General features: G+C 43.3%; 1 protein-coding gene across 1 annotated transcript in view; it reads left to right on the top strand.

Annotated features, from left to right (window-relative positions):
• The window catches only part of SREBF2 (sterol regulatory element binding transcription factor 2), a 34,943-nt gene that overhangs the window by 11,159 nt on the left and 6,226 nt on the right, over positions 1-17,558 (top strand). Inside the window, exons 2-16 of the mRNA XM_083400384.1 lie at positions 1,790-2,179; positions 3,861-4,042; positions 4,854-4,994; positions 5,754-5,978; positions 6,410-6,524; positions 6,704-6,885; positions 7,490-7,682; positions 8,537-8,718; positions 9,487-9,760; positions 10,565-10,734; positions 10,949-11,117; positions 11,630-11,750; positions 12,689-12,798; positions 14,596-14,728; positions 15,602-15,770. Of these exons, the coding sequence (XP_083256510.1) occupies positions 1,790-2,179; positions 3,861-4,042; positions 4,854-4,994; positions 5,754-5,978; positions 6,410-6,524; positions 6,704-6,885; positions 7,490-7,682; positions 8,537-8,718; positions 9,487-9,760; positions 10,565-10,734; positions 10,949-11,117; positions 11,630-11,750; positions 12,689-12,798; positions 14,596-14,728; positions 15,602-15,770 (2,756 nt within the window). The remainder of the gene's footprint in view (positions 1-1,789; positions 2,180-3,860; positions 4,043-4,853; positions 4,995-5,753; positions 5,979-6,409; positions 6,525-6,703; positions 6,886-7,489; positions 7,683-8,536; positions 8,719-9,486; positions 9,761-10,564; positions 10,735-10,948; positions 11,118-11,629; positions 11,751-12,688; positions 12,799-14,595; positions 14,729-15,601; positions 15,771-17,558) is intronic.

Genomic DNA, 17,558 nt, shown 5'->3' with positions numbered 1-17,558 from the left:
ATTTTAGCAGTGCTCCCCCCACCATGACTGCATTTCATTAAAAAAGAAAATACTGATGTCCTGTGGAGCATGTAGTTTAGTCCTTAGTTCCGTGAGGCTTATTTCCAAATATATATGCTTAAGATCATTACTTAATATATCTCTGGCTTATGCTTTATTGAGGCTAAAATACCACTGTTATATGGGCTCTGGCATGTTGACCAAATATTTGTCTTTAAAATATTTATATTTATTGACCCTGTCAGGTTCTCAAGGCAGCATACAAGATAACAAAACAAACAACATTATAAAAGCAGCACACATAGAATGCAAACAACTGAAGAATTCAAATAGCAGCAAAAACAAGAAATGCCACCCAGGCATCAAGAACAAATAACATTATGGGTTGCATACAGTACTAGTCCTACTCAGAGTAGACTCATGGAAATTAGCATCAATGGCTGAGTTCAGTCCATCAGTTTAAGTGGGTCGACTCTGAGTAAAATGTAGCTGGACACAACCCAATATATTTCAAATCTTAATCACTGGGTGGCAAATGCTTGACTGAAAGTAAAAGGCAAAAATGTAAATGTAAAAAGCATTAGGTTGGAGTGATTGAAGAGTTTCAAAGTATGGGTATGTCACAGCAGACAAGGCTTTGTTTCAAGTAACTAGGCATGCCACTTATTTAGGGGGAATCCTGAAGTGGGGCCTCTGTTCATATAGGACAGGGGTCAGCAAACTTTTTAGCAGGGGGCCGGTCCACTGTCCCTCAGACCTTGTGGGGGGCCGGACAATATTTTGAAGGGGAAAAAAAGAACGAATTCCTATGCCCCACAAATAATCCAGAGATGCATTTTAAATAAAAGCACACATTATACTCATGTAAAAACACCAGGCAGGCCCCACAAATAACCCAGAGATGCATTTTAAATAAAAGGACACATAAAAACACGCTGATTCCCAGACAATCCACAGGCCAGATTTATAAGGCGATTGGGCCGGATCTGGCCCTCGGGCCTTAGTTTGCCTACCCATGTTATAGGAGCTTCAAGTACTGTGACCTCAGACTGCTTGAGGCTATAAAGTTTAAAATAAGCACTTTGCATTGGGTTTGAATGGTAGCTGGTGGAGGTCTTGGTTATTTGGCATATTTATGCTCTGCCTGCTAACTAAAGCTTAAAGCTATATATTTAAAATACAAAGAGTTACAATGGAAGAGCAAAGATGTCCTAAGGTTTTGCTTTCAGATGTTCCAGCTGTTACTCTGCTTCTAAATCTCTGGGCTATCTTGGAGGAAATTGGTTTTTTACCAGTCTCATGCAGGGTAGGGCCTCCTTATCTGGCCACTTCTGCTGATGTCACTTGTAGTTTTGGCATCTGCTTTTAAGCACTGGATTGAATATGATCAAATTTTCAAGCCCAGGTTAACAACCAGACAGCCATGTTAATACAGCCAAACATATAGCTCATTGCAGTAATAATGGGAATGTGACCAAAGCATTATGGGAAGGTTTGGTTTGGTCAGGAACAGCTGATGCTGGCCGACAACCAAAGCTAACAAAATATGCTTTGGGCCACAGGCATCATTTGGGTGTCCGACTATAAGACTCGATGTAAAAGTATCCCCAAGCCAAGGACCTGATTTATTCAGGAGGGAATTTGTTCACATATCAAACAAACAAATGTGCACAGTATATATTTTGTTCCTGGGATTACATCTGGTGATGCTTTCATCAGTCTCCATAGTATCAATGGTCCAGCATATCATTTCACTGTTTTCCTTTCTTTTTAATTTATTTTTTTATAGAGATGCTCCAGTTCGTCAGCAACCAAGCTGGAGAATTTCCAGATCTGTTTTCTGAACAGTTGTGTGGCTCCTTCCAGAGCAACAGCGTATGTAATGGTGGTGGAACCTCAGATCCCTCGTCACAGAGGCCCTACAGCCAGGGGCAGCTACAGACCTTCTCTCCTGGCGCAGCTTCTCCCCAGCTTCAGACTGTGCAAGTGAAGGTGTCTCAGACAACCGCCGCAACACCTGTTCCACAGCGGACGGCACCTGCTCTTCAGCCTCGTCCCCAGGTTCAGCCTCAGCTCCAGCAGCAGACTGTGATGATTACTCCAGCTTTCAGCTCTGCTCCCCAGACCCGGTTCATTCAGCAGCCTGTAATATACCAAAACGCAGCCACAAGTTTTCAAGGTAACTTGCAAAGTCTTTGTAGTAACAAGTAGTCCTACGTTGTCTTAAATGTCTTGCCCTAATCTTCCAGCAGAGCAAAAGGTATCAGAGGAGCATTTACAGCCACCATTCCTGATTTCATATCTGTGAGAAGTTTCTATTAATGTTTGAAATGTTTCTAAATAGGTGCACGTTTTCTAGGATCTCACAGGCAAATTAGAGAAGCTTGGCATTTGGGGTGAAGAAGGGCATTGGAGACCAAGACCAGGAGTTGGGGAGTGGCCTTAAATATTGTGCAGTAAAGCATAGGTAGCACTCAAAAGGAACTCTGTGAATGGTATCACTGCAAAGTTACGTACAATTACACAATACGTCATGCTCCTTTATCACTCTTAACTCTCCCCAGGTGTTGGAAATAAAGAAAGCTAACATATGGGGGAGGCAGTAGGGGCAAGTGGGCTAGCTCCACCATCAGGGCCCCACTCAAATTTCAGGGCTCTAAAATAAAGGGGGGGGGGGCTCCATGAGTATAAAAGGCCTCTGTGCCTTTTATAGTCACTTGTGAGTTGGAGGTTGTCAAACAATGAGAGGGTCAAGGGGGAAGTAGGGCTCTTGTCCCCACTGTTTACTTTCCTAGATTTTTGACAACTGAAGAAGGCTTATGAATGGTTCCTGTACTCTTCTCTAAGAGCATGACAGTTTCTCATTCTTGGCTGTCTCTCCAGTATCCAAATCTTCATTTCTTCTGATTGTATAGAATCTACTGTTTTCTAACCTTCTTTTATGATGTATTGGGTTCAGACTTTACATATGTAGAACTCAGCTTGAGGGATGCTCTGTGGTAATTTTTGCCAGTTCCTCCTTTCCCTTGCAGACCCTTGAGTCCCATGGAAATATTCTCTGGAGGGTTGGGAGACTCCTGGTACAGCAGAGGATGTTGTACTGAGGGGTACGGGGGGGGGGAGGGGAACTGGCAAATATTGACTCTCCCTTCCTCCCCTTTCTTAGCAGTAGCCACAGAAGGGCATGTCTTGATCTAAGTTTATACTGTATGTTTAAAACATCACAAACTAGAATAGAAAAACTTAAACTCCTAGCAGCTGTAGAAATCTTCAGTGAGAAAAACTTCAGTAAGACTTCTGTCTAGTCACTGTAACAGAATCATCTTAACTAACTTCTTGAAGACCAACACCCTCAAAAATGCTCTGACTCTTGTGCCACCCAGCCTTATTTGAGGCAATGCCTGTGCTCTTAGTAGGGGTATGTCTGATCTCCCCAATACATGGGAAGGCTTGTACAAGAGACATTCTCTGAAACTACCCTTAGAAAAAACAACAACTAGGAAACACATGCTAGGAATATGGGAAGCTCCTCTGAGCCATGTGGACTTGCTGGTTTTTTGGGTTTTTTTAAAGGGAGCTGGTCCAGATAAATGTGACTAGAGCTAGACAATCTTTCTTTATCTGTTTTCCTGACTTCAATATTTGCTGCTGGTTTTTAAATTCTTCATAGATTGCTTTGCTGGGTCTAATGCTGCTAGGAAGAGGAACCAGGAGAAACCCCCCCCCCCAATAGCTGACTGAACACTGGCCATTCCTGAGAGGTCATGGATTGCAGCTTAGCATCATAATGAAAGCTGTAGTCTTCCGTCAGCATCAGCTCATTCAGGCAGTTTCTCAGATTGCTCTTGTTTTCCTTTTAGTGCTGCAACCCCAGGTTCAGAGCCTGGTGACTTCCTCCCAAGTTCAACCAATCACTATCCAGCAGCAAGTGCAAACGATGCAAGCTCAGAGGGTATTGACACAAACAGCCAACGGCACCATCCAAACACTGACCCCGGCCACAGTCCAGGCAGTAGCTGCCCCTCAAGTCCAGCAGGTTCCAGTGAGTAGTTTTATGTTGTAATATTATGCGAGAAGGTTTCGTTTTCTGCACTTCCGAGGCATGTATATTTATGCAGGTGGTTTCCTTTCTGTTCAAAGTCAGGAAGTGGCTTCACTGCTTGGAGACCAAAGTATCCTCAGCAGTGAAGTTCCTTAGGCTTAGATCACTGATGGACTGAATTGTAGGATAGCTTAGCCATATAAAAATGGGCAGCAGTGGTCCAATATCGGAAGAAGGTTAATAGAGACTTTGGAGAGGGTTTTTTGTGGGGGGGAGGGATAGCCAACTTTTCCAAACTACTAGATGTAGAGCTGTATCTATAGCATATTGGGGTTTAATATTTAGTAATGTGCCAGCTGTAGTATTGTTAAATGGAAGGGAAAATAATCAGAGACAATAGAGTATTCCTTGTTTCACTGCTGAAAGCTTTTAGTAGTTGGATACAACACGTTTTAGAACTGCCTTCATAACTACAAGGGTTAGAACTTGTTCTTCGTACAGAAGGATCAAATTGTCTTCAATGGCAGTCAGACTCCATACTGACAGCACAGTTCTTACTATATTCAGGGTCTTCCATACACCCAACAGGTTGGCTCATTGGCAAGTTCTTATTGGCCTTTGGCATTTGCAGGAAGGAGCATGGGGTGAACATACATTGAAGCAGTTGTTAGATATTTTTTGAAACTTGCATACTGGAACTCCATGCAGTCCCACAGAAATCTGTTATAAAAAAGGTTGCCCACTTGTGCAGTGTTTGCAGTATTGAGGTTTGTGTTGTGCCAAACCGTTTATCTGCCTCTTCTCCTTCTAGGTCCTTGTCCAGCCACAAATAATCAAGACTGATTCTCTTGTCTTAACAACATTGAAAGCTGATGGCAGCCCTGTTATGACTGCTGTTCAGAATCCAGCCCTCACAGCACTGACCACACCTATTCAGACAACAGCCTTGCAGGTACTGTAGGGCATCTTGCCTTCCCTTCCCAAATATGCACCTTCTCCCTCTTGCCAGCCAGTATAGTGTTTTAAGAATCTATTAAGTGGGAGAGGCAAAAGGGACCATTTAACAAGTGAGCATCTACAGCCTGCACCAGCTGCAGCTTCTTCAAGAGTAACTCCATGTGGAGTTCTTTGCTGTAATCAGGTCATGAAGTTATTAGAGCATGGATACTTGCGCTTAGGCTATCCTGGCCCAGTAATGGCTGCTGCTGGAAAACAGGCTGGAATTGGGCATAGGCTACCCTCACCACTGAGAGCACACTCAGATCACCTGTATCTCTAGTGGCAGCTTCAAATTGAGGAGAACCCCTAAGCTGCATATCAATTCCTTCGGGAGAGAGTGCAGTCCCATCCAGAACATGCCTCTCTATTTCCTGGACTTGGGAAACACTCGTAGTACCTTCAAGCATCTATCCAACATCTGCACAACCTCTTTTGATTCAGATGGATGGAGAGGTATGAACTGACTCTTGTCAGCATACTGACAGCACTATGTCCCAAATCCCTGGATGACGCTCCCTGGGGCTTCCTATAGATAGTGAACAGCATGAGGGACAGAATGGACCAAATGCCAAGGGGCCAAGCAGGAGTCCCCCAGAGTTGATCTCACGTAGCAACGGCAAGTAGGAGCAGAACCACCATAACACAGAGGCCCTAGCTCCCAACCCACCGAACAAATTAATCTTTAACCGGGTCACTGTTGTCTTTTTAAAAGACTTTAGTTGGTGGCAATGGTACCATCTTGACCACAATGCCCATGGTGATGGGAGGGCAGGAGAAGATGCCCATCAAGCAGGTGCCTGGTGGTGCCAAGCAACCAGAACCACCAAAGGAAGGAGAGAGGCGGACAACCCATAATATAATTGAGAAGCGGTACCGATCATCTATAAATGACAAGATCATAGAATTGAAGGACCTAGTCATGGGAACAGATGCAAAGGTATGAGTTGCTTTGTGGCTGAAAGCAAAAAGACTGCTGTGATTTCAAACCCAGTTGACAATATGCTTGCAAGTCATATTCTCTGCTCCTTTTTTATTTTTTTTATTTGAAAGTTAGAAAAATACATAATTATATATGCACTAAACATGGCGAGACGTAAATAAAAAAGATAAAAAGATATCTTGTGGTATTAATACGCCTAGATTCTCTGCTTCTTACTGAGATTATGAGTCTTTGCTCAGTCAATACGGAGTTTTGGTCTCCCATGATAGATGCTAAATGTATTTGATTTGAATCCATTTCGTATTCTTCCCTGTGATTAGGAAAATCATTACAGCTTTAGTGTAGAAGCTTGTGCTGAAAGAGCATTTGGTGGCATTATTGCTAAAAATTATTGTTCATTCTCTTTAATGTATGCACATTATTTGCAGATGCACAAATCAGGTGTACTGAGAAAGGCCATTGACTACATTAAGTACCTACAGCAGGTTAACCATAAGCTGCGTCAAGAGAACATGGTCCTGAAGCTTGCTAATCAGAAAAACAGTAAGTGTTGGGTGGCTCTTTAAGTGCCTTTGACCTCCTACTTTGATATACGTTTGATGACGTATATTATTGGTTGCCCAGTTTTGTGTGGGCAGGTTAAGCTAGGGAAAGCATGAAGGTGAAAGAAAACTGAATTGTGAATGTGAGTAGTTAATCTTTGCAATCTCTGGTCTTTTCAGAGCTGTTGAAGGGGTTTGACCTAAGCAGTTTGGTGGACAATGATGTGGATCTGAAGATGGATGACTTCAACCAAAATGCTCTGTTGATGTCTCCTCCAGCCTCTGACACAGGGTCACAAGCAGGCTTTTCCCCTTATTCTATTGATTCAGAACCAGGAAGCCCACTGCTGGATGATGCAAAGGTAGTCAACACCCTAAAACATTCTACAGAGGGAAGCGTGCATCAGGGTTGCATGCTACTTGTAGGCATGGGTGATGTGTGCTGGTTGAGCTGGAGATCTTGTGTTTGGCATTAAAGGCTGTAATGAACTATGGTTCTAGAGGAAGATGTGACTCGGAATACAAAGGTTAATCAGTTCCATGACATTATCATCCCTGGCTAGTTTAGGCTGTCATTGTGTGAAGTCCTGTACCCAAAGCCTAATAATACAATATTTCGTCCCACAGGTCTTTTAATAAAAAGGTTGACGTAACTCTGCTGTCTCCCCTTCGTCTCTTGCCTCTTAACAGGAGTGAGAATAGGAAGAAGAAATGTTGTGCACAATATATAGATATAAATTGATTGGCTGCAACAATAACACTAGCTCTCCTGATTCAGCACACTCAGAAACATGTTGAGGCATGATAGCGGAGATTGTTCTTATAGCCATGTTTGAAATGCTGTGATAAATTGTGAACATCAGTCAATTATTATACATTCTCAGTAGGCCGGGAACAATTAATTATCTTCACTGTTTCACAGTTCTCTTGCTCTCTAACAAATCATCCTCTACCACTGTGGTCTAGGTTAAAGATGAACCTGACTCTCCAGCTGCTGCTCTTGGAATGGTTGACCGCTCACGGATGCTGCTTTGTGCTCTTACGTTCCTCTGTCTCTCCTTCAACCCTCTAACATCCCTCCTAGAGGGCCAAAGGACAGCTGACTCTGATGGTTCTGTACATCATGGCTCAGGGAGGAGTATTCTGTCAATAAACTCAGGTACTGTCAGAAATCCAGTCTTTCAGTATACTTCTCCATGCTGCTTGTTTGGTGTTTGGAGTTCTTTAAGGATCACATATACAGTAGCTGAACACAGACCGTAGTAGTGACACTGGGGAAAAGGGGTGCTATTTATTTGCTTTAATTTTTTTTTTTTAATTAAAGGATGTTATTTATTTGTATGCCCCCTTTCCATAGTTAAACCATACTCGAGGTTGCTTACATCAAAACATTTACACCATACATTCATATATCAACACTGGCCACTCCATTGGTTGGATACTGAGAAACCCCTGCACTGTATATTAAAGTAATGATTTGACCCTTGTTAGGATATTCTCTAAAGAATTGTGCAGGGCACTCCTTTGCATGTTTACTGGGAAGTAAGCTGCATTGTGTTCAGGGAAACTCGCTCCTAAGAAAACTTGTATAGGGTTGCAGCCTTCATCTGTTCTGAGTTTTACTAGGTCATTTTAAAACCCCATCCTCATAGCACTTCTGCAGGACATGGGAGTTATTAAATGGGATTCTTACAAGAATCATATAGTCTAGCTACACTGTGAAATAATTTTTATCTATTTGAGTAAAATTCAGCATTTGTAGAGCCAATACAGATTGTGTTGCATTTTTTGAACATATTATATATATGTAACACACACACAAATCTGTGATCCCAACTTTAGCAGTGCAGTTTATTTGGGACTCAGAGCCAAATTGCCTGAGCCCCCACCTCCTTATATGCACAGCTTTTTTACATAATTAAAATTCATCCCAGTCTTGTTATTTTAAGATGTTACCTCATCTATCTCCCCTCTGGCCCCCCTTCATATCTCTTCTGGCATCTTTCCCTGTAGGCTCTGGTGGCTGGTTTGGCTGGATGATGCCCACTCTGATCCTGTGGCTTGTGAACGGTGTTATTGTCCTGAGTGTGTTCATAAAACTCCTAGTACATGGAGAGCCAGTGACTCGACTGCACTCCCGGTCATCGGTTACTTTCTGGCGGCATAGGAAACAAGCAGACCTGGATTTAGCTAAGGTAGGTCAAGTTCCTGCTTCAGAAAACAAATTTTGTTTCTTTCCCAGTTTGTCTTCTGGAGCAGTACTGAACAGGCAGCACCTCAAATTGCAGATCAACTCTCCAGAGAGGCTTGTGCACTTGGGATTGCAAGCATTTGTCCTACTTCTGAAACACTTGTATGGTAAAGGACTCTGGAGCTCTTTAGTTCTCCACTTTTCTCCTTTCAGAAAACCCCAATAAAATATGTTTGAATTGCCACCCTCAGCTTTAGCTGTGTAAAGCAATCTTTGTTTTTGCCATGGGCCTGGGGTAAATTTGAATTTTGCAACTGAAGCTAATTGTAAAAGTGGCCAGATTGTCACAGATTTGCTTAATATGCCTGAAGGTTTAAGGTAATATCTCCAATAAAAGTATTTCAGAACATCAGTTACTATTTCAATCTTTCTTTATATACTGTTAGCATATTTGAATAAGATAGAGAAAAAAGGCAGTTTGAAAGCTACTGTTGGTTGGCAAAACTGCTTTTTTGTAAACCGCTTAGAGATTTTCTCATCAAGCAGTATTACATAAATAAATGTAGAAATAGATTTAAGTGGAGATAAATAGAAGAGACCAAAAATGCAGCCTTAGGGTCAAAGATGCTGCATCTTTAAAGGCTAGGCTAAAAGTGATTATGCTTGATTGTGCAAGTTTCCACATGCCATCTCCGAGAGTCTCTGAAGTCACTGGACTCTCACACGTCTTTGCTGCACCTTCAGCTTTTCTGTTTTTGTTCTGTGCCTGCAGGAAGATTTTACTGCTGCTGCATCAAACTTACAGACTTGTCTGTCTGCCCTGGGCCGAGCACTGCCTGCCTCTCGTTTAGACTTGGCCTGCGGCCTGTCCTGGAACGTTATCCGCTACAGTCTCCAGAAATTGGGGTTGGTGCGTTGGTTGCTAAAGAGGACATCTCGGCAGAGACGAGCAACAGAAGCCCCTGCAGGTTTTGAGGATGAAGCCAAAACTAGTGCGCGTGATGCAGCTCTAGCCTATCATAAGCTCCATCAGCTCCATATCACAGGTAAGTGGAAAAGGGAGAAAGTGGCCGCTTCTGTGAGTGTCTAGTGTGATGACCTAGACTTATCTATGTACTTTGTCTGTGTTCAATAGAACATTTAAAAAACCTAAGTCTGCAGAGAGTGCTTCATTCTAGCTTGATGATACAAGTAGTGCCGTACTCTTCTTTGCGGTGTGTGTGTCTTGTTAGATTTATTCTTACCTGAAAATCAATAGTATAACCAGCTGAGATGATTCAGGTAGTGAAATGAAGGATGATCTTCTATTTGGCCTGTATGAAAGAGCGTGATATACATAGCTTGAGATTTGTTTGGTTGATTCCCAAAGTTACAATCTTATAAAGCCTTGGTTTATATCTATCTACAATCTTATAAAGATAAGATTGTAGATAGATATAAACCAAGGCTTTGCAAGGCAGGACATTATTGCATTTTAAGGTTTGAATGTAACAGAATCTCAGTAGCTCAAAGGGCTTTCCCAGATCAAGCCATGTGAGGAATTGTACAGGAAAAGTCTCACATGGCATGAGTTTAAAAAAGTGATGTATGTATGTACTTTCAACTCAGGATAGTACTCGATGCATCTGGTGAAGTAGACTGCAGCCCTCAAAATCTTGTGACATAATTAATTTGTCCAGTGATGCTGAATGTTAGAAGATTCAGGAAGAAAATATTCCAAGGAAATACCCCTCCATACAGCTGTATTTGAGCTTCTGCATGACTGTCTTTGGTGCAAGAGTCTATCTTGGCTGCCCCTCTGTAAATTATTTTAAAGGAGATGACTCTTTGTCCTCTGGTTTCTGATGCAGGTAAGCTACCATCCAGCTCTGCCTACTCAGGATTGCACATGGCTCTGTGTGCTGTGAATCTGGCTGAATGTGCAGAAGAGAAGATTTCACCAAGCACACTGGCAGAAATTCACCTGACTGCTGCAGTTGGCTTGAAGACCCGCTGTGGTGGCAAGCTGGGCTTCCTGGCGGTGAGTAAATCTCTTTCAAGCCTCCCATCAGAATTTAGAACAAGTATGTATTGTGGCATATTTCAACTGACTACGGTTTTGCATGTGAATGGAAGTGGCTTTTAAGTTGATCTGTATAATTAACTTTACACAGAATTACTATCCTTGAGTCAGAAGCATGCATAGCTTTCCTTCAGCACCATATCTTACCATGACACTTTTTCTTTCTTACCAGAGTTATTTCTTAAGTCAAGCCCAGAGCTTGTGTAGTTCTGAGCGCAGTGCCATCCCTGACTCTTTGCGTTGGTTGTGTCACCCATTGGGGCAAAAGTTTTTTGTGGAGCGGAACTGGACAGTGAAAACAGCTGCCAAGGAGAGTCTATATTGCACTCAGAGGAACCCAGGTGAGACCCAGCAGGCTTATGAATGCATTGCCCTAAGTCTGCCATCCAAGTTATGGGACAGCATTATGCATGTGTATGCTCACTCTCTCTAGTCAATTCTTGCTTGAAAGCTTTTGGTGCTGTAAGAAATTGTGGAACATTGACTGAGCAATCAAATGGACAGTTTCCCAAATGGTGGAGTTCTTTCTGCAAAGACTTTCTCTGCCCAAACAGATTTTTATTTATTATTTCATTTATATGCCAGCCAGCTCAATGTGGTATTCTCACAGCAACCCTGTGAGGTTTGTTAAGCTGAGAGTTGGTGACTGGCCTAAGGTCGCCCAGTGAGCTTCATGCCCAAGTGGGGTTTTGATCCCAGGTCCTAGTACAATATTTCAAATATTGCATAACATGGCAAGGATTTGCACCTGATTATTTTTGAGGGATACCTGCGTATTACTAGGGAAGCAGCCCTGAATCTTTTGTAATTTATTGAGAAAAGGAAATAAAGCTGATTGTTTTTTCATATACAGCTGATCCCATTGCACAGGTGCACCAGGCATTCTGTGAGAACCTCCTGGAGAGAGCTGTTGAATCCCTTGTGAAACCTCAGGTTCCAAAGGGGGCTGCAGGACATGATGATGAAGAGCCCTGGTAAGCTGCAGTTCTGTCCCTACCCTATTGGCATTTTTTCTCAGGTCGAGTAGCCGATTCTGACTGCCTGCTCTGTCCGTTCCTGTAGCTGAACAGGTGGGATGAAGGGTAGCAGCACAGATTTCATCTATTTGGTTAGGAGCAATGTGGCAGGGCCAACAGAATAAAAGTCATGACATAATGCAGACACTTGAATCAAATTCATCTGCCATACCTATTGCCTATGTGGCAAAGGGCAGTTTCTCCTAGCAATTTGCAACTGAATTGCAGATAATGGATTAGTTCAGGTGGAGCATGCAGTTTTAAGGGCAACACTCAAGCTCAACAAGGTTCATCAGTAAATTATTTCTGTTTTGGAGACAGAAGCACAGAGAAGTGCTTAGTATGCTGCTGGATTGTTGAGAGTTCCATGATAAAAGAAAGTTCCCCAACAGAACTTGAATAATAGCAATTTGCAGAGCAAGGAGAGAGCTGGTAACCAGGCACTCTTACTAAGAATAGCTGAGTCTATTGAGCTTTGCCGATCAGAAGGTTGGGGGTTTGAATCCCTGCGACGGGATGAGCTTCCGTTGCTCTGTCCCAGCTCCTGCCAACCTAGCAGTTTGAAAGCACGCCAGTGTAAGTTGATAAACGTAGAAGGTAAATGGTGTTTTTGTGCGCTCTGGTTTCTGTCACAGTGTTCTGTTGCACCAGAAGCGGTTTAGTCACGCTGGCAACATGACCTAGAAAGCTGTGTGTAGACAAATGCCGGCTCCTTTGGCCTGCAAGCTAGATGGGCACTGCAACCCCATAGTCACCTTTGACTGGACATACCTGTCCAGAAGTCCTTTACCTTACCTTACTAAGTATGCTAAGTTGCACACGTTAAACTGATGCACTGTAGAAATGTGTTGCATTGTCTTTACTGGTAAAAGTCTGATTTCTGCTTGTGCTTGTAGTGAATTCTCTAATGCTTTGGAATACCTGAAGTTACTCAATTCTTTTGTGGACTCTTTGGGAATTGGAACACCACCTTTCACTGGAAATTCTGTGTTGAGGTCTGCACTGGGTAAGTGTGAAGGATGCCCAGGTTGCTCAGTGTCCCATCTTTCTCAGTTTCATGCTGGAGATCTGCAAGCATTTGCTGCTGAGTTAGTGTTCTAAACTTGATTCAGCTGCAACATTAATTAATGTTGCCCAGTTGATCAAAAGTGTATCTTAAGTCAATGATATTTTTCTTAAATCCATAAAGGCCAAAATTGTCAATTTTTTGAAATTTCAAACTCTCATAACTAAAAAAACCTGGGGTGAGATAAATTTTAGATTTAAACTTAGTTTTGATAATTCAACAAGTGTACAAAATATTAAGAAAATTGGATGGCATGAGGTAAAAAATTGGACCCCTTGATATGGAATGACCATATCTTCAATCTTCCATGTGACAGCTCTTTAAATATTTTAATATGGCCATCCTATCTCATCTTAGTCTAAACATAGCCAGTTCCCTCAACCATTCTGCATATATGAGGAAGACACCTGCTGATTCAAAGAAATATAACATTGAGCAGGTAGAATTTTCCTGATATCCCATGATAAATCTCTTTTAGATGTAGTGCAGTTTCTGCTTTTTAAGACAAGCAAGTGTCCAGTCACATGTCAGTGATAGTATTCTACATTGATCATGGTGAGATTTGATCAGCAGCTGAGTGGAGACCTCTAGAGGAGAGTTCAGTAATTATGTAGATCTAATTTTTTTCTGCAGTACTTAACGGCCTTCTCAGCTGAGATCTGAAAGTAAATACTTTTGACCACTTAATAGTTTTGGGGAACACACTGAGAGCTGGTAACTCAGCCAAGAGGTTAATGAGTCTTGTAAATTCTGGTTAGTGACGCCATTCCCAAGGCAGAAGCATTTTTAAATATGCATATGTTGGCGGGGTGGTACCGAGCTGCTTGTCTCTGGTTGCTGTTGTTGTTCCCTTCTGCTGAAGCAGTAAGATGAAGGGGGGAGTGTCTGGCAAGATGCTTGGCTTTGTACCAGCCTGTGTGTCAGTGGCAGCAGCAGCAGGTGGATGATACCCTACTCTGCAGGATGGCATTCACTAATGTGCCCTGACTTCAGCAACAAAGGGAGTTGAATCAGTTTTCTTGTCCCAAGCCTAGCACACCTTGCCTGCCCCAAATGTCCATTTTGGCTCTCTCTCCCACAATTTATCCTGGTGACCTGCTCTTGTACGAGTTCAACATCACAATCCGGAAGTCTTTTGGGACCCTGGGCAGGTTTACTTCAAGGAAGGGCTCACCCAGAAGCGTTACTGTGATGGTATCATGTTGGTAACCCCTTGTCCCTGCACGCTTTCCCAAATCAGGCCCTGGCCATTTCAAATGAGATCTGAACAGGTCTTGCTGGAAACTGACCTTTTCAGCATTGTCCTTCTTGTAAGGCTCCTCCTACCAGCAAGCAACCTCACACTATTCTAGTTCCTGGTAAGTTCATTTTCATTACACATAAATATGTGTAACTGGGACCCAATTCCATTCTTCAAAATGAAAAGCAGATCCAAGATGGAAATTTAGAACAGAGAAGTGTGTGTGGGGGGGGGGGTATGGGTGTGACTTTTCCCTGCCTACCATTTTCTTACTCCAAATTGCCTTCCTCCCATGGCTGGCTCCCCTTCCCAGGAGCAAGGATTTCAGTGTGTTTGAATGCACTTTCGTAGGTTTACAGGGGGAAGGATCTTGGTGTAAGGAAACAGTGGGTAGGGAAAAGATTCCTGTCTCCTGAAGCCATTAAAACAAAACCTGTTTGGATTTGCATTGGTGAGAATGTCTCATATTTATTGTTATTTTGTCTCTGCATACCTAGGCCCTGATGTGGTGTGCAGGTGGTGGTCATCCGCAATCACAATGACAATCAGCTGGCTCAGGGGTGATGATGCAGCCGTGAGATCCCAGTTTACCAACGTGGAGCGAATTCCTAAATGTTTGGAGATGATGGAGTGTGTGGCCTTTTTGCATTACTCTCACAATTGCCTTTTGTCACTTTAAATAGTTTCCAAACTAAGCTGCAGTATTTTGAGATTGTATTAACTGAAAATACCAGCTATCAGGCACTGGGGTGGTGGATGCAAAGACTCTTCTAAGTGTTACATGCAGGGTGGAATTGGTCTCATCCAGCTGTGGCCATCTGGGTACTCAGTGCAGCATCAGGCCAGACTTGAGGGTCGGAGAGGGGGAGTTGCTCTGGTCTATAGAGAGATTCTTTCTCTCTCTCCCTTCAGGCTCTCTGTCCAGTTGGGTGGAGGATCTGGAGTGTGTGTTCCTGGCACTGGGAATCAGAACAGATTAGAGATTCTGCTGGTTTACTGCCCACCTCACTGCCCAGCAGTCTTTCTGCCTGAGCTGACAGATCTGGTCTTAGAGGTGGTGTTGAGGATTCCCATTCTGCTGGTGAGGCCTTTCTTCATGTGCCGCCTCAAGAAGTCCAGAAAAGGGGCAACATGAGGATGAGCCTTTTCTGTGTTGGCTCCCTGTTTGTGGAATGCTTTCCCCAGAGAGGCTCACCTGGCACCTTCATTATACACCTTTAGGTGCCAGACAAAATCATTCCTCTTCTCCTAGGCCCCTTGGCTAATCTAAGCAATCTATGGCCTTTTAAACTGTGTGTGTTGGGGAGGTTGTTTTTGTTTGATATTATGTTATGATGAGTGGTATAGAAATTTAATAACATTGTTATTATTTATTATGGCAACTTAGTAAGTGAGAGGCTTATGGAGCTTATGGAGGTGGTTGGTCCACGACCACAATACCTTAAAGGCACTGACCTTGTTCCTGGCTTGGGATCTTTCTCTTCTCTCTTCCCTCCTTTCTAGGAATGCCCTTGTAAAAGCTGTCTTTCATGTGTGCAAAGCCATGAATGCCTCCTTGTCAAGCAAGGCAGATGGGCAGCAGAGCTCCTTTGGCCACTGTGAAAGAGCCAGCACTCACCTTTGGAATAGCCTCAACATGAGCAGTGGGGTCTCAAGCACGGGTCTCAATAACGTAAGTATCGTCATCCTCATCACAATCATTTACAACTGGCTGTACATTTACAACCGCCTTCTCCATCCTTTCCTGAGCCAAGGCTTGTGGGCAAATGTTTAGTCATCATTCCATGTGGCTCTGAGGTCAAATATCCTGGAGCTGAAGAAGCAGCAGATAACATTTTTTTCTTCATGATTGGAGAGACAGAGAACGTTCCCTCTCCTCTTGCCCTTTTGTGTGTGTTGACTAGAGCTGCAGTGTTCCCTTTCCCACAGTAGTGCTTGAGGAGTGCATTTGTTTCCAGTGTGTTGGCTTCCAGTGCACTGCCAGAATTAGCAGGCTGAGCTCTTGTTTGGTCCTGTCCTTGTTGCTTTTAATTATGCCTCCTGGGTGAATTGTTCCCACGGAAGGCACTACATGTCTAGTCTCCTGTGGGCAAGAACAGTGTGAAGTCCTTGTATCAGGGTGTCAGCTTCACCTTCATTTCCTTGTTTCTATGAGAAGCTGGGGCTTTCCAACTTTTGGCACTGTACAAGAATCGGAGCTGTTCATCACTGCTGGGTGGCAGCTGTAGTGCATTGTAGTTGCATTGCATGTTCTGGCAGTACTCGTGCAATGTTTCCGCAGTGCAGCACAGAGGTGCACCCATTTCTCCTCTGCAGGTGGGAATCTCCTCAGCTTGCCGGGATTGAATGCTGTTCTTTCCGATTCAGTGATTTAAGTGATGTGGTAGAAACTTCCTAGGAACTTTACATCTGAATTGGAAGGGGCCAAGAGGCCATCTGTACAATCCAGACGGCATTGTACTGCAAGCAGAAAGAAAGCATGAGAGATGAAAGTGGAGCACATGGGTTGAAAAGGCCGAGAAAAGGTGTATGTGGCAGTGAAAAGGCAAATGAAGTGCCCATCGTGACCTCTATTTTACTTAGCTGATTTATTTTTTGGGCATGGCCTAGACGAAGCAGCAGCTGTGGCAGCCATGGCAATCTGCTGCCCAGTGGCCCTTCGCCTGAACAGGGGCCACAAGGTGACTAAGAATGGGGCAAAGTCATCCCAATGCCTTGGACACCTGACCAAGCACACCAAGTTTGTGTAAGACACGATCCAGGAGACATGCTGCCTCGTCTCCAAAAAGATATGTGTGGTGGTGCTGTTCAAGATCTCCAAAGACAAATGAGCTGTGCAGTTCAACAAGAAAAGGGTGGGGACTTCATCCAAGCCAAGAAGAAGCAGGAGGAACTGAACAGTACCCTGGAAACAATGAGGAAAGCAGCAGCCCAGAAGGACTAGGAGCTCCCTGGCCTCCTCCCAAAGTCTCTGCAATAAAGCTTGTTTTGAAAACCCGGTAAAAACAACGCTTCTATTTTCCTTAGGTATTTTTGAATGAACCAAAATGAGTCCTTCAAAATGCAGTTCGAACTGATATTAAAGATACTTTTTTTTGCCACCGGAGGGCATACCAAAATACTATTCTGTAGAAGATGTTGATTTGTTTTGCAGTTTTTTTATCCCAAGGGTACCTTCTCAAGATCATACTGCTTCATTTTACTTCTGGCTAATTGTTGGAACCTTTGGGACACATTTTCAAGGACACTTTCTTAGAATCCCACTGTTCGTCCTGTTCCACAGGAGCGTTGAGATTTGCAGGAAAAGCAGGTAGCATCTGGTCGTGGCAGGCAAATTGTTAGTGTGCAAGGTCAGGTTAAGCAGGTAAAGTCCAGTCAAGGCAAAGTCATGATTTTTCTATCTTGTGACTCCTGCAAGGCTAGAGAGATGGGAATATTGCAGGGGACACGTTCTCTTGAG

The sequence above is a fragment of the Podarcis tiliguerta genome (genome assembly GCF_965153285.1).
Source record: "Podarcis tiliguerta genome assembly, chromosome: 10".
Lineage (NCBI taxonomy): Eukaryota > Metazoa > Chordata > Lepidosauria > Squamata > Lacertidae > Podarcis > Podarcis tiliguerta.
Note: the sequence above shows the minus strand (reverse complement) of the source record. Positions and strands in the feature narration are given on the sequence as shown.